The 16,047-nt window shown below is 40.5% G+C and overlaps 3 protein-coding genes across 3 annotated transcripts in view; 2 read left to right on the forward strand and 1 right to left on the reverse strand.

Moving 5' to 3' along the window:
• Positions 1–6,302: 6,302 nt before the first annotated feature.
• LOC122986874 (NLR family CARD domain-containing protein 3-like) overlaps positions 6,303–16,047 on the forward strand; it is a 36,003-nt gene continuing 26,258 nt past the window's right edge. The window contains exon 1 of the mRNA XM_044358345.1: positions 6,303–6,412. Coding sequence (XP_044214280.1) covers positions 6,303–6,412 — 110 coding nt within the window. The remainder of the gene's footprint in view (positions 6,413–16,047) is intronic.
• LOC122986896 (NLR family CARD domain-containing protein 3-like) overlaps positions 13,915–16,047 on the reverse strand; it is a 1,497,050-nt gene continuing 1,494,917 nt past the window's right edge. The window contains exon 3 of the transcript XR_006404409.1: positions 13,915–14,202. The gene's annotated coding sequence lies outside the window, so the exon portion shown is untranslated. The remainder of the gene's footprint in view (positions 14,203–16,047) is intronic.
• LOC122987445 (neoverrucotoxin subunit beta-like) lies at positions 15,075–15,992 on the forward strand. The gene has a single exon (XM_044359341.1). It carries the CDS (start codon positions 15,233–15,235, stop codon positions 15,884–15,886), a length of 654 nt encoding a protein of 217 aa, XP_044215276.1. The 5' UTR covers positions 15,075–15,232; the 3' UTR covers positions 15,887–15,992.

Genomic DNA, 16,047 nt, shown 5'->3' on the forward strand with positions numbered 1-16,047 from the left:
ATCTATATGTGGTGATAATACTTCATTGTACAGTTTTGTACACTTTAATGAACATTTCAATAATTTGAACACTTTCAAAATCTATTCATGTAAAAATAATTTGGATGGGGAGGACTGGTAGCATTTTAAGCAAGTGAATGCTTCCATTCATATGACAGGTATCGAATGAAGTAGAAAAAAAAGGTATCAAATGAAGTACTCTATTGGTATTGGTATCACTTTAAGGGTACTAGTGTTGGTACTGGTATCATAATTTTTTAAACAATACCGAGCCCTAATTCTGAACCACTCCAGGGCTAAAATGAGCACTTCTTTGTTTAAAAAAAATAATGTTTAAATGTCTTTTTTTTTGTTTTTGAAAGGAAATTGTTCTATATAAATCATGTAAAATTGTCCCTCTTCCCATTTGATTGGTTAGGGGACAATGATATAGTATGATGCAGTTTGTTGTAAGATTCCATGTTATATTCTGTTTGGATATGGGTTGCTATAACTCAACAAGTTATACTATAAATTATGTTGATGTATGGTGTTTTAAAATTTTGTTCCATGTGCCGCTTTTTAACACCTTCAACACCACATTCATTCAGCCTCTGTATCCTGGGTTTACAGTCTGGTCTGGTTCAGTGTCTCTGTGTCATCTGTAGGAGGAAGAGTCTCTCCTGTGTACAGAAACTCTGCTGACTGAAGAGCAGCTGCTGAAATCAAACATCACACACCACAGAGGAAGCTCGTCCATAGAGGCAGAGGAGGTTACTCTTCCTCTATTTTTGAGAGGCAAGAGGGAGACCAAAATATAATAAAAGAGTAATTTGTGGAAATAAACCATTAACAAATCTTAGTATCATTTATTAAAAAAAATTCTATCTTCTTTGGAAAAAATCCAATATTGAAATTCTGATTAAAATGTTTCAACAGCGACATCTGCAGGTAAGAGGGGAAAGGGCAGTCTGTGTGAAGTGCTGAGAGGAGAGCAGAGGAGGACAGGCTCCTGCTGTCCTCCTTAGGGTGGGATTTCCTATATGAATTTAATGTACTTCATTTTTTAAAATGCTAATATGTCATTGGACAAAACACGTAAAATGATGCTCCAATGGAGGACATCCTCCTCAACCAATCAACAACCAAAATGCAATATTGACATTGCGTAGGTTCACTGATAATGTCCAAATTTCATCTTCATTTCTTTACCACTGTATTGTACTTGAGTGTGACGAACTGGTGGTGAAGCAATAGATTCATACAGTAGCATATTCGAAAAGAAATTAGAATGTGTATATTGCAAGCTACTTTAAGTAGCCACAAAATAACAAAAGTGTTAATACTGTCAGCTCTGTTGGCTATTTTTGTATGCTGTGCATATAGATAAGAGTGTGTAAGTCATGTATTTCATACATGCATTAATATTTTTTGATGTGAACCTACACTTTTGAATGTTTTTAGTGTTCAGTTTTTCCAGCACTGATACTGTGTATTAAGAAAATACATAAGAAACATGTGTAAATCATGTGATATGATATTTTTGATGAGAACATGAATCTGTTGTCACAACAGAACAATACTATGAATTTGTTTGTTTAACTTTGTTGGTAAAATGACACATTCCTAACCACTCAAGGGCTAAAATTAGCACTTCAATGTGTAGAAATGTGTTGAATGTCTTTAAAAAAGCAGCCTTTTCACCAGTCAGGGGTTTTTGTCTTTGAAAACAATTTGTATTATAAATGAATATAAAATTGCCTGTATTTTTATGTTTAGTTTTTCCACTGTAAACCACATTGAGTTTACTTGTAATTAAATGTGCCATATGAATAAAATATAAAAAAGTGGCCTGTAAGTGTATATTAATATACAACATATAACTACAATATATAAAGGTGCAATACATGACATTCTGTAAAGATATAGCGTAATAGTAATGGCGTCCTGAGCAGAGAATGAAGTCACACTCCCTCTGTGTGTGTTGTCATCCCAGCATCTCTCTTTTTTTTGTGATAGCCAGTCCGAGCGTGCATGCTAGTGCATATGAGTCCTTCCCTGTCCTCCCTGCATCTGTTTTCAACATGGCAGCTGGGTCACAAACTTTCTCATATCACAGCTAAACAGTACACTAAAATATGTTTCTAAAAACATTTGAGGTAAGAAAATACCCAGCATTTACATTCAAAATACAAGAGGTTTTGTCGGCAGGGGGTGAAGTGAAAGGTAACGTTTTTACTCGAGCTGACGACAACTACACTCGTTACTGTAAGTGCAACAAAACCTTTATGAGTAAAAGGCCAATAACTTTATCAAACCCCCTGCTCAACAAGCATAAATATGTAGAAAAGTGATATTTTCAACTGCTTCGCCTGCAGCGTCCCATCTACCGTCAGTATGTTTAACACAATCACAGCAAGCTGGTTAAGATAATAACATGAAAGCTGTCTTTATGTAACCTAACTGTTTATCTGAGTTTGCCATGTCTCTTAAAATTTGGCAAATTCTTGTAAACTTAGCTGCTGGCTGAGACAAACTAGCCCCCCTCTCTACCAGCAGTAAATGCAGGCAGTGAAACACATCAGAAGCAGTGGGAGGAGGACAGAAGACAGGAGGAAAAACTGCCTGTGCAGAGAGCAGCTGTGCAAATTCCCTTAAATCGGGTTGTGGTGACAGATAGGTTGAATAGTATTTCATGTGGAATGAGTGTATAGATTGTGTTTCATTGACAATCTGGCAACTTGGGTAACATCAAACATACATACAAAACTTATGGATCTGTGTATGACAATGATTCATAATAAAATATGAGGGCCATGCAAGTTACGGGTGTTTCCCAAGGGAAAGAACAAAATAGGAAGTCGCTGGGAGATGGCCTTAAAATACAGGAGAAACCAGGGAAAAACGGGACTTCTGGCAGGTCTGGGCCAGAAACAGGCAACGCAGTAACAGAATCTTGAACTATATTTGATCAGCACTGCCTAGTTTGACAGTTTGATCCGAGTTTCGTGAGCCGTGTGTTGAGATGCTTTGGTGCGGCTAGTGCAGATTAATTTCTAGTCACATTACCTGCTCCAATCCCAGGTTAAGCCAAATATCTACAGTTAAAACTATATCTGTAGTTATGTCTCCCCCAAAATATTTTGTTACAGCGGTGGCTTGGTCTAGGGGTGTATTTTCAGCAGCAGAGACGCTACTGAATGATCATAGAAATATTTTAGAAATATTATAGGAATGCTACAGACAGCAGTGTGTCTCTATGATCGTCTCACTCTTCTGCGACTACACATTGCTACTTGTCACTTTGATCATGAAGGTGACACTACTCTATAGAGTATATGGGCTACAATATAGTATAGAATTGAGTATTCATCATATGTAGTTTAGAGAAATGTAACTACATCAAGCTGATAATACTCATGTACTTTTACTTAAGTAATGCAGGACTTTTACTCGTAATGGAGTATTTTTACATTGCAGTATTGGTACGTAAGTAAAGGATCTGAATACTTCTTCCACTACTGCAAGCCTGATATATCTTATTCCTCTGTGCCATAGACCTCTGTTGTCCAAAAATGATTAAAAACATGTCAGTGAGCCACGCGGCTGCACTGGGTGACATGCTCCTTTATTATGAGGAGTTTGGTCACATTAATTTATTTAGAAACAGCTGCAAAGAATAATAACAGTGGTTCCTCCAAAAACCATGAAAACATAAACACAATAAAAATACAATTAGACCATAAAAGACATTAAAGTGGTGCTACTATACATGCAATTCACACTAAATTAAAGGATGGATGTTAAAAGCAATGAAGACAGCAACAAGAAGAATAAAGATAAGAAAAAATAAAGTGCTGAGCTGTGTCAGAAACAAAGAGGCAGTTTATAATGTGTTAGAAATAAGAACATTTATTGCACATGGGATAAATGAAAACTTGAACTTGTTGCACCTCATTTTTGGAAAGTTGTATCCCTGTGTTATTAATGTCTCACACAGAGAGGGCTGCTTTTACTTGTTGCCTTCACAGTGTTTCCTAATTGATTCCTGTTTTGTACTTTTAAATTCTCGTACCAACAGATCATTGAGAAGGTAATGTGAAAAACATTTAACCTCCACAGAAAATCCTTTGTCACATCAGTGTTGGGATGCAGAATATAGACTGAGGAGATCAGGTGCCAAAGAATTTAGAACTTTAAAAACAAATAAAAGAATCTTAAAATTAATTTTACATTTGACTGATGACCAGTGAGGGAGGCCAGTACAGCAGAGATGTGGTCTCTTTTCTTGGTATCAGTGAGAGGTCTCACTGCTGCATTTTTGAAGCCGCTGCAGGCAACTGACTCCCACATAAAGAGAGTTGGAGCGAGGTAACAAAAGCATGTAAGACAGTCTCCAGATCTCAAAAAAAGAAAGATAGGGTTTTATTTTTGCAGTCTAACATATGTAGAAAAAGCTGCCGCTAATGACAGAATTTATTTAACAATTTTAACAAAAAAGACACCCAGATTTATGACATGTGTACAGAGATTTGAAGATAGAGGCCCAGTGATAATAAAGACTTGTGTCTTACTCTCAGTGAGCTGGAGTTTTATTTTTTATTTATTTTATTTATTTGTCCATTCAGCATTTGATATTCTCAACACAACTTCTTCAGTCACTATAGTGTAAAACACTATAGGAGCTGATGTCAAAACCAAAACATCAGTGAAGAAGAAGCTGAGGGGAACCTCTGTGAGGGAGGATTTAGAGGAGTGATGGGGCTTTTATTCTGTGATGTTGTCCTGCCATTATGGAGATTATTTATTGTACAACCTTTCTCATCAACTGCAGATTCTGTTTGAGTTTAATGAATTAATGAGGAAGAGATACAGAGAACAGAAATATTTATGTCTGACACAGAGTCTGAGTAATGTTGTTGGTCAGAGATGCTAACAGTAGCTGATGATGCTGACCTGATCTTTAGCTCATTAGATGTTCAGTTGGCAACATCTAGTGGACAGATAGTAGAACTACATGATGTGATGTGTGATATCTCCGACACAGACTGGGTTTCTGCCACAGGTTAGACTGGTTTTGACGTTACTCACTTTAGGCGTGGACTCTGAAGTTATGAGGATGTGACGATGTTCTTAGATCAAATGCACACAGACACCATGACTGACAAGGGAGAATGAGCTGCTTGTCCTCTCCCCGTGTTTCCTCTACACATGAAAGTGAAAAGTGTCTTTAAGTTGACCTGAAGTGACTTCAGCAGGTGAGAATCCTACCAGAGAAATCTGTAAATGTCTGATGAACTTTGAGCACTTTGATCACATTGTGTTGAATCACTGTTTGACTGAACAGCAGAAATGTTTCTGAATTATGGTTGTCTATTTCATAATATTTATTTAATCCTTCAGGTTTTACAGAAGATTTTGATGCTCGATTATTTATTTCTTTATGAGTTAAAAGAGGGCACTTTGAGAATGATTTCCTTGTATTACTCTTAGTGGTTCTCAGGTTCTCAGCACTTTGATTGTAATCTAAGCTCACATGATCAGTGAAAAATGCATGACATATCTGAACTGGTCAGACAGCTTGGATGAACTTTGGCTGTGGTGCATTTCAGTTCAAAACACAACCATCCTCCAACATTGAGACAGACTTGGTTTGACTGAAAGCTCATTTGCAATCCATGTTGTGAACTGTCCCAGAGGCTGCAGAGTCCTCAGATGGACCTGGTCAGTGTGTCTGACGGGAAGAGCTGCTGATTCACTGTTTTCTACAGTATTTGTGACATGTTATGACATGAGTGATGAATGAGAGCTAATGTGTCCTTTGATGAAACTTTGTTGTAGTGACTGAGTACATCTCTCCCAGCAGCTTTTTCTCTGCTATGGATCAGTTTGAGGACAGAGAGGAGGGAGTCCCTCCCTCTAAAAACCCTCAGTTTGGGGAACATGACAGCCAGACCAGAGCTCAGAGGTGAGATGAGGATCTCTAACTGTCCATGACTGTTCTCCACTCACATCACTCCACCATCATTATTCACACTCACTGTCAGATCTGACACTCAACTATTGAATAATAATTCATAATAACTCAATGAACTACCAACTTTCTGAGTTAACAAAGACTTCAATGACTTATTAGTCAACTAATCAACTAAGATGAGACAGTATCTTTCATAAGATGACATTTTGATGAACAGGAGAACGTTTCTCATGCATTCCCTTCTTACTGATTTTCATTCTGCTTCTGAAACTTCAGCTGCTGAAGGTCTGGTCAAAATTAATAGTTTTTAAACTCTTTGATTTGTTAATTGTTTATTTGTATCAGGATGCAGCAGCAGAGAGCAGACTCTCCTGAACCCAGCTGTGTGTCCATGAAGAGTGACCGGTCTATGGGTCGTCTTATTGACTTTAAAGTTGGACAACCTGCTGATGGAAGGTAAGAATGTAAAACCGAAATTTGTTATTATCTCCTGAGAAGAGGAATCATTTCCTGGTTCAGAGCTTCATACACTGTTGTCGAACTAAACAATATATTGTTGTGACTTCTGAGAGAACCTACTCATCTAATATGCTCTTTCTGTCTCTCTTCCTCCTTCTCAATCCATCGTTTCTGTCTCTGTGTATGTTTACTGTATGTTACTTCATGCACCTTCAACCTTGTGGGACTTCTGTCAGGTGGAAACTGTAACTTGTTGATCTACTGTGGCTTTGATTGTACCTCAATTGTACATCGCTTTACACAAACATGTCTACCAAATTTATTAAGTAAATGTAAATCTAGTCTGAGTCCACTTGACATGCTTCACAATAAACACAGCTGCTCAGGATGTGCTCAAAGGTTCCCTGAATGGGGTAAAGAGGACACACTGATGCCTCACTCCTGTTCCCAGAATGAAGGTTAGACAGACTCTAAAAACACATCATACACAGCCTGGATCATGAACTTAATGTGTTGGAAAGAGCATGAGAGCTTCCACTCCAGCTCACTCTCTCACTGGGTCCATGCTCCCTGCTTACCCATACTCACCATATTTGTGTTGCAAGACTCATTGATGCCTGTCCAAACATCCTTCAGGACTAATGGTACAGAAACTCAAGAGTCTTGCCCAATCTATCACTACCATGCCCATCAGAGCTTTATGCCTCAACCTCGACAATGTTCACAATGTTCACTGCTTCTTAGCATCTCCACTTCCTCTCTGATCGCACATCCATGCCTGTGCCCATCACTTTTGTGTCAAAGGAGTCCTGGTACTGCAGGATCTCTCAGGGGACCATGAACTCTTTGTTCAGGCTGCTTACAGGTAAGCCAGATAAGCCTGACTTGTGCACGCTAGTGAGCTGAGCCACAAGTTCCTGGATGGTTGACTGAACAGCAGCTGTATCTTCAGACTGCAGTCAAAGATCTTGCCAAGGCTCTTGAGTGGTTTCTATAAGATAGATTTAGTGCCTTCCTGATGAGCTGGGTGATCCCTCCTTTCTGCACTGATATGTCTTTGAAAGAGTCCTTGAGGAGAAACTCTGAAAACTCTGACTATGAGAGCAAAGAATATCCATCTGAACTGCTCGATCATGTTGGAGCTCGCCCTCTTGGGAATTAGACTGTATACCCTCACTGCTCTGCAACAATTGCCTTACATCAGATAATTCTCAAGATCTTACACAGCAGTCATGGGAGATTTAGGCTGCATTTCTAAATGGTTAATGGTCAATGGACTGCATTTATATGGCATTTTTATTCAAAGCACTTTACAATATTCCTCTCATTCATGCGTTCACTCACACACTTGCACACTCGCACACTAATGGCTTTGGTTCTTCCATGCAATGCACTGGCTTAATCAACAGGAGCAATTGGGGTTCAGTGTCTTGCTTAAGGACACTTTGACACAATTTGAGGATTCTTCTCCTCTGGCAAATGCTAGTGCCACAACCGTCCTCTTAGTCTGTACTTTTTATTGGGTCCTCCACTGCAGCCCAGAGCAGAGCTGGCTCTTGCTGCTCCCCCACCTCTTGGGCTTCCTCAGATCACACTCAAGTGATTCACCAGGGCCACCACAATAGGCCAACCACCTCTAGTTCCTGCTCCCTAACTGGGTGTTCAGAAACAATACAAAGTGAATGTTAGAGGTGATGTGATTGCATATAAAGTCAAGGAAAATATGCGATTAAATGTGAAATCGCTTGGGCTGTTGAGAACTGATTTGAAGACATGTCCACATGAGTTTAAAATGTTTTAACCAGAGCGAAATGTACAGAGAGGAGGATAAAGGAGAGACTGGAGGGAGGCTGAATCAGAAGCTGAGCTGAACACAAACACACAAAGTCAGGGCATACATTGATAGCTAGCATACAGTTGATATTTGTAGAGTTGGTACATTGGCTGTTTGGGGTGATTAAACTCCCTGATCTTCATTTGCTCCTGTGTACTTGATGCTTCAGGGTTCAAAGCTTTTGTTGCATCTGATGGATCTTGGGTGTTCTCAGTTCAACGTTTAGGGGGTTTAGGCTGCTTTATCCCCCACTAGGCCAAATCTTTCTCTCTTCAGTTTGATTCTGACATTTCAACTGGACGTCAATCCTGCATTTTTTGGGGTGTCAACTACATGCTTTTTGTCACTCCTTTGTATGTATCAAAAAGCAGCAGCAGAGAGCAGACCTTCCTCCGTGCTATGGGTCATCTGATCAGCTTTAGTATTGGACAATCTGTTGATCAAAGATAAGAATTTGACATCTAGTAAACAGATCAGCATTTAAAGGAGTTCATTTTGTCATCATAACAGAACTTCAGCTGTGTGCAAATTTGGGTCATTAATGTCCTTAAACATTTTTTTTTGTCCACAGAGTTCTCCAACAGAGCTCAGAGGTTCCCAGTGATCAGTCTACCCAGCAGCATCAAACACACCTGGACACCATATTTATGGTGTGTACATATACAAACACTCCTCTCCTATTAACTCGATCAAGCAAAGATGAAATACTGAAGTACCATTCAGGTCCTTACAATGTCCATGCTGCTCTGTTTAGACCAGCAGGCCTTCAGACTGACAGATGAATCACATGTTGTGCTCTACCAGTTTATATTAAATGTTTAGTTTATCTTTCGTTCCAGCTGCTGGAGGAGAACATCATCACTTTTGTGAAGAAAGAGCTGAAGAGAGTCCAGAGGGGTCTGAGTCCAGATTACCCAGAATGCATAGAGAGTCAGAGTGAGGATGAGGAGGTGTTGGATGGTGAGGAGGAGGAGCAGAGGAGGTGCAGCAAAGAGGCATTTCTTAAGATCACAGTGCACTTCCTGAGGAGAATGAAGCAGGAGGAGCTGGCTGACCGTCTGCAGATCAGTAAGAGGATTTTAACAGATTTAACATGATGGAGAGGAAATGGAGGCAACATGGGAGAGGTTTATCTATCCACTAAAGCAAGGAATCTCTGTATGTCTGTGTGTCCTTTGCATATCTCTTGAAGGTGTATGGCTGGGGAAAAAAGAGAGTGCCTTGTCGAATTCGGTGCAATTTTGACAAGCAGCCCAATAAATATTAATAAATTTAAACTCTGAATAAAAAAGCCATCAGCTGCTCCACTCTGCAGCAGCAGGGCAGGGCTTCTGGGCTCTGCAAAGGCATGTCATGATCAGATCTGTACAACCCTGCCATGAAAGAGACAAGAGGAGGACAATTCTCTTCATTTCATTCATAAAAGTTAGGCTTTGTTGTGGGTTTCCTGACTCATTTTTAAAAAAGACAAGAGAAAAAGAGAGGGAGAGGGCAAGCAAACTGAGAGCACAAGCACGCGACAGTGCCAGAAGGCTTTATCTGAGAGAGAGAGAACCTGTGAGCGACAGAAATACATTGTTATTTTTTGATTGTTTTACAGTGGTTATACTCTAGAGCACAAATAAACAATAGACACTCTTTTGGTGCAATTTGGACACGTGACATGTTTAATAAAGTTTGAATGAACAAGAGAACAGTGAGCTGCTCAGCTCTGTGTATGAATGTAGCGGGAACTGTTTGATACAAACACCGTCACATCACAGTGGGGTGGGAATTTTGGGCCCTACTGATATGTTTGTCAATTGATATATATACATATATATATATATATATAGTTCTCAAGAAATAATAAGCAATAAGCCTATCCCAAACAGGCACGTCTTGACTGGGCACTGCACTAGTATATCAAACTAAACTCTGCTGTAAATATGCTGCACACATCTGCATCAGATCAGAGGCTGTTTGTCCTCCACTGATGAGCTGAATAAAACTGATGGAAGAGGAAAAACTATACAAACACACTTACATGTTCAAATTTCTAGACTTTCTGAAGGATCCACTCACTGATTTAATTTGTTGTTTGTTCATTCAGGAACTCCTGCTGCACATTGTCAAAATAAACTCAAGTCTAACCTGAAGAAGAAGTTCCAGTGTGTGTTTGAGGGGATTGCTAAAGCAGGAAACCCAGCCTTTCTGAATCAGATCTACACAGAGCTCTACATCACAGAGGGAGGGACTGCAGAGGTCAATGATGAACATGAGGTCAGACAGATTGAAACAGCATCCAGGAAACCAGACAGACCAGAAACAACCATCATATGTGAGGACATCTTTAAAGACTCACCAGGAAGAGGTGAACCAATCAGAACAGTGATGACAAAGGGAGTGGCAGGCATTGGGAAAACAGTTTTAACACAGAAGTTCACTCTGGACTGGGCTGAAGACAAATCCAACCAGGACATACAGTTCACATTTCCATTCACTTTCAGAGAGCTGAATGTGCTGAAAGAGAAAAAGTACAGCTTGGTGGAACTTGTTCATCATTTCTTTACTGAAACCAAAGAAGCAGGAATCTGCAGGTTTGAAGAGTTCCAGGTTGTGTTCATCTTTGACGGTCTGGATGAGTGTCGACTACCTCTGGACTTCCACAACAATGAGATCCTGACTGATGTTACAGAGTCCACCTCGGTGGATGTGCTGCTGACAAACCTCATCAGGGGGAAACTGCTTCCATCTGCTCGCCTTTGGATAACCACACGACCTGCAGCAGCCAATCAGATCCCTCCTGAGTGTGTCCACATGGTGACAGAGGTCAGAGGGTTCATGGACCCGCAGAAGGAGGAGTACTTCAGAAAGAGATTCAGAGATGAGAAGCAGGCCAGCACCATCATCTCCCACATCAAGACATCACGAAGCCTCCACATCATGTGCCACATGCCAGTCTTTTGCTGGATCACTGCTACAGTTCTGGAGGATTTGTTGAAAAGCAGAGAGGGAGGAGAACTACCCAAGACCCTGACAGAGATGTACATCCACTTCCTGGTGGTTCAGACCAAAATGAAGAATGTCAAGTATGATGGACGAGCTGAGACAGATCCACACTGGAGTCCAGAGAACAGGGAGATGATAATGTCTCTGGGAAAACTGGCTTTTGAGCAGCTGCAGAAAGGCAACCTGATCTTCTATGAATCAGACCTGAGAGAGTGTGGCATCAATATCAGAGTAGCTTCAGTGTACTCAGGAGTGTTCACACAGATCTTTAAAGAGGAGAGAGCGCTGTACCAGGAAAAGGTGTTCTGCTTTGTCCATCTGAGTGTTCAGGAGTTTCTGGCTGCTCTTCATGTCCATCTGACATTCACCTACTCTGGAGTCAACCTGTTGGCAGAAGAACAAACAACATCCCGGAGTTTCTACCAGAGTGCTGTGGACAAGGCCTTAAAAAGTCCAAATGGACACCTGGATTTGTTCCTCCGCTTCTTCCTGGGTCTTTCACTGCAGACCAATCAGACTCTCCTACGAGGCCTGCTGACACAGACAGGAAGTAGCTCACAGACCAATCAGAAAACAGTGGAGTACATCAAGAAGAAGATCAGTGAGAATCTATCTGCAGAGAGAAGCATCAATCTGTTCCACTGTCTGAATGAATTGAATGATCATTCTCTAGTTGAGGAGATCCAAAAGTACCTGAATTCAGGACGTCTCTCCACAGATAAACTGTCTCCTGCTCAGTGGTCAGCTCTGGTCTTCATCTTACTGTCGTCAGAAAAAGATGTGGGCATGTTTGACCTGAAGAAATACTTTGCTTCAGAGGAGGCTCTTCTGAGGCTGCTGCCAGTGGTCAAAGCCTCCAACAAAGCTCTGTACGTGCACACAGAACTATCCAGATTAATGTATTTTATTCTTTTGACAAGGAAGACGACTGATGTTTGCAATTGTTTTCTTTTATTCTGCTGATTCCTCTTCAGGCTGAGTGGCTGTAACCTCTCAGAGAGAAGCTGTGCAGATCTGTCCTCAGTTCTCAGCTCCCAGTCCTCTAGCCTGAGAGAGCTTGACTTGAGTAACAACAACCTGCGGAATTCAGGAGTGAAGCAGTTGTCTGCTGGTCTTGAGAGTCCACACTGCAGACTGGAAACTCTCAGGTCATTTTTATTACCACAGAAAAAGAGAATTTTTAAACACGAAATGAAATTAAATCAGAAATATGATGAAAACTAACTTGGCTAATTAAATCACTACAATCACACAGTGAATATAATTGGAATGAAAAATATGAACATAAAACATCAGTAAATTTCTATTAAATCTTCTTACTATCTTTAGATTTGCCGTTGAACAATATTTAACTTTAAAGACATTTCTTCTGCCAGTGTAAAAACAGAATGGCATCAGATTAAAACCTGAGCCTCAGCAACTGCAGCCTCCAATAAAAACATGTGTTTCTCTCCTACTACTTATCTAAAATGTATCTGCATGATACCAACATCCAGCAGGTGGCGCCGAGTGTAATGCACACAACAAAGATAAAGGCCTGAAGGACAAAATACTATTTATTGAGTTGAGAATTTTTTAAAGCTCATTAGAGCAACTCATGTGTGTGTTCAGTCTGTCAGGATGTCTGATAACAGAGGAAGGCTGTGCATCTCTGGCTTCAGCTCTGAGCTCCAACCCCTTCTATCTAAAAAAGCTGGACCTGAGCTTCAATCATCCAGGAGACTCAGGAAGGGAGCTGCTGTCTTCTGGACTGAAGGATCCACACTGGAGATTGGACACTCTCAGGTATGGACATATGGACAGACAGCCTGACTAACTGAGGGACTCTGGTTCATGTTTAATGGTGGATATGAATAAAGGTGTATGAAGCTGATTGTGACTTTGTCTCTCTCTCCAGGATGGACCATGGTGGACCGCAAAGACTGAAACCTGGTCTGAAGAAGTGTGAGTGTGTTTTCAGTTTTATTTATGAGAACACAGCCTCACATGCTGCACTGGACTGTTGGACTGAAGTACAATGACATGTTTCATTCAGGATTTAGCTTCTGTTTTCTGTCATTGTGGCTGGAAAGATGTTAGAATGCAATCACTTCATTGAAATATTGACAAACACCACAAACTGAACACAGTGATTCAACAAAAGTAAATACATTTTATGGAGAGTGGAGCAGACAGGAAGCCAACTTTGTCTGGGTCTTTTGGCTGTCAGTGATATTATAGAAGAGTTTTGTTGCCTTCAGGTGCTGTTCATAAGCTTGTACTTTAGAAGTTTGACTGATAGAAGTCATTGTGCACTCTTCTGTTCTCTGGAGGTCAGTGTGTTTAGAAAATTAGGGTCAGTTGTTTTAAGGCTTTTTGCCTGTTTTCCAGGTGCAGATGTGATGCATTCTATTCCAAACATATGAGCTGTGTTTATCAAACAGTCGAGGCAGTGGTAGTCACAGTTTGCACTCTATTTTCATGCCACTGCAGAATTCAGAGTGCAGTAGCGCAGTGGCAAAATGCTATTTCCCTGCAACACACCAAGGTTATGTCCTCAACTCGGTATCTTGGTGACTCACCTTGCGCCACAGTGGGAGGAAAGGTGAGGAGAGGGTGTGGTGATGCAAACTCAGTGGTCCACTGTAGTCTTGGTGCCAACAATGAGTGCGCCTCACACTGTCCACTGCTCGCCTGCTCAGAGCAGGTCAAAAGCTCAGCGCTATTATGTTCCACATTATTTTGTCACTTTATTTGGTGAAGGCACACTCATTTAAACCTCTCTGAGATCACACAAATGTTTTGCTCGTCTTTAAACTTTCCAGACAATTTTTGTTTTCTGGTAAAGGAATGGATCCCATTGAGACTGACTGAATAAATGAATGAATAAATAAATATGATACTAATGATTCTTACCATGCATCAGTCATCCATAACAGCTAACATCATGTACTGACGGCCTTTACTTTACACTGGGGATTCTCTGGAAAGCCATCTGCAGTCTCTATTGTAATAATTTTTCACACTTTCAATACACAATTACACACACATATCTGCTGTTTAACTGTGTGCAACCAGCAGCACTGTTGCAAAATAACCACAGAAACCTCCATTCTACATGAAACATAACTTTCTTAAAGTTATGATTAATTATTCTGTACAGTTTTTAATGCAAATCAATAGGTCTGGCCTAAGTGTTGCTGGGGGGGCTCCATGTAGACATGTGGCTGTGATGATCAACATGATAGACAGAGTAGTTTGGGTTAAATTTTATACAAAAGTGTGTTATTTTAAAAACCCCAAACATACACAGAATCATGGTCATTTTTGCATGTAAAACAGTCAAAGTAAAAGGATTTAAACTTTAAAAATAATTTAGGAAATAAAAAAAGAACATGCAAAATACTAGATATGGCACTATGGATGTATTTGAATGCAGGTAGTTATTGTGATGTGATGTGATCATTGTGATGTCAAGTAAAATTGTGAGCTATTATTCACGGAAAACATGGTGCGTGATGGTGATTACTGGATCATCAATATGCCCAGAGAAGTGAAGTCATTATCATTATTATCATTAAGTCATTATTATGAGTAATTATCAGCTCTTAGCAATACATTTTGGCTACTGTATTCATATTTGAAACTTTTTACGTCCCAGACAGCAACAAGTTTCCTCTGAGGAAAACTGTCTGCAGGATTCCTTAACTGTCAGTGCGTGATGATGGGGAAGGCTGTGTTTAAAGGGGATGAAAGAAGCAAATGTGATTGGCCACGATTGTCACAGCCTCCAACACACCCACCTATAATGTATGATGATGTATTTCTGTTAAACACCTGGATCCAGGTGTGCCAAGGTTATTAAAGTCTTTAGTGTTGATGTTCTAACTGAAGTGTTGAATTTACATTTAGACAAACATCAGATGCAGCTGGAATGAAATTTAAGATTAAATGTGACAAAAAATTCTCACCACAAGGTCAACTTACTCTGCATTTCCAAAGCTTTCAGTCACATGTCATGGCCTTCCTCAGCGGATGAATTTGCTCAGTTGTCATGGAGATGGTTTAAGTTTGAATGGCTAAATTGTCTATCATTCTCTCCATCAGATGCCTGTGAACTGGAACTGGACACAAACACAACAAGCAGAAAACTCAAACTGTCTGACAACAGGAAGGTGACACATGAGGAGGAGTATCAGTCATATCCTGATCATCCAGACAGATTTGAGGTCTGGCCTCAGCTGCTGTGTAGAAATGGTCTGACTGGTCGCTATTACTGGGAGGTCGAGTGGAGAGGAAGAGTTTATATATCAGTGACTTACAAAGGAATCAAAAGGAGAGGAGACAAAGAAGACTGTGTGTTTGGAAGGAATAATCAGTCCTGGAGTCTGTACTGCTCTGATGATTGTGGTTACTCTGTCTGGCACAATAAGACAGGAACATCCCCCCCCTCCTCCTCCTCCTCTCCCTCCTCTTCCTCCTCTTCCTCCTCCTCTGTCTCTAACAGAGTAGCAGTGTATGTGGACTGTCCTGCTGGCACTCTGTCCTTCTACAAAGTTCCCTCTGACACACTGATCCACCTCCACACCTTCAACACCACATTCACTCAGCCTCTGTATGCTGGGTTTGCAGTCTGGTCAGGTTCAATGTCTCTGTGTCCACTATAGGAGGGAGAGTCTCTCCTGTGTACAAAAACTCTGCTGACTGAAGAGCAGCTGCTGAAGTCAAACATCACACACAATAGTGGAGGCTCGTCCATAGAGGCAGAGGATGTTGCTCCTCCTCTTTTTTTGAAAAGCAAGAGGGAGACAAAAATATAAAAAAGAGT

Source organism: Thunnus albacares, chromosome 1 (assembly GCF_914725855.1).
Source record: "Thunnus albacares chromosome 1, fThuAlb1.1, whole genome shotgun sequence".
NCBI classification, from domain to species: domain Eukaryota; kingdom Metazoa; phylum Chordata; class Actinopteri; order Scombriformes; family Scombridae; genus Thunnus; species Thunnus albacares.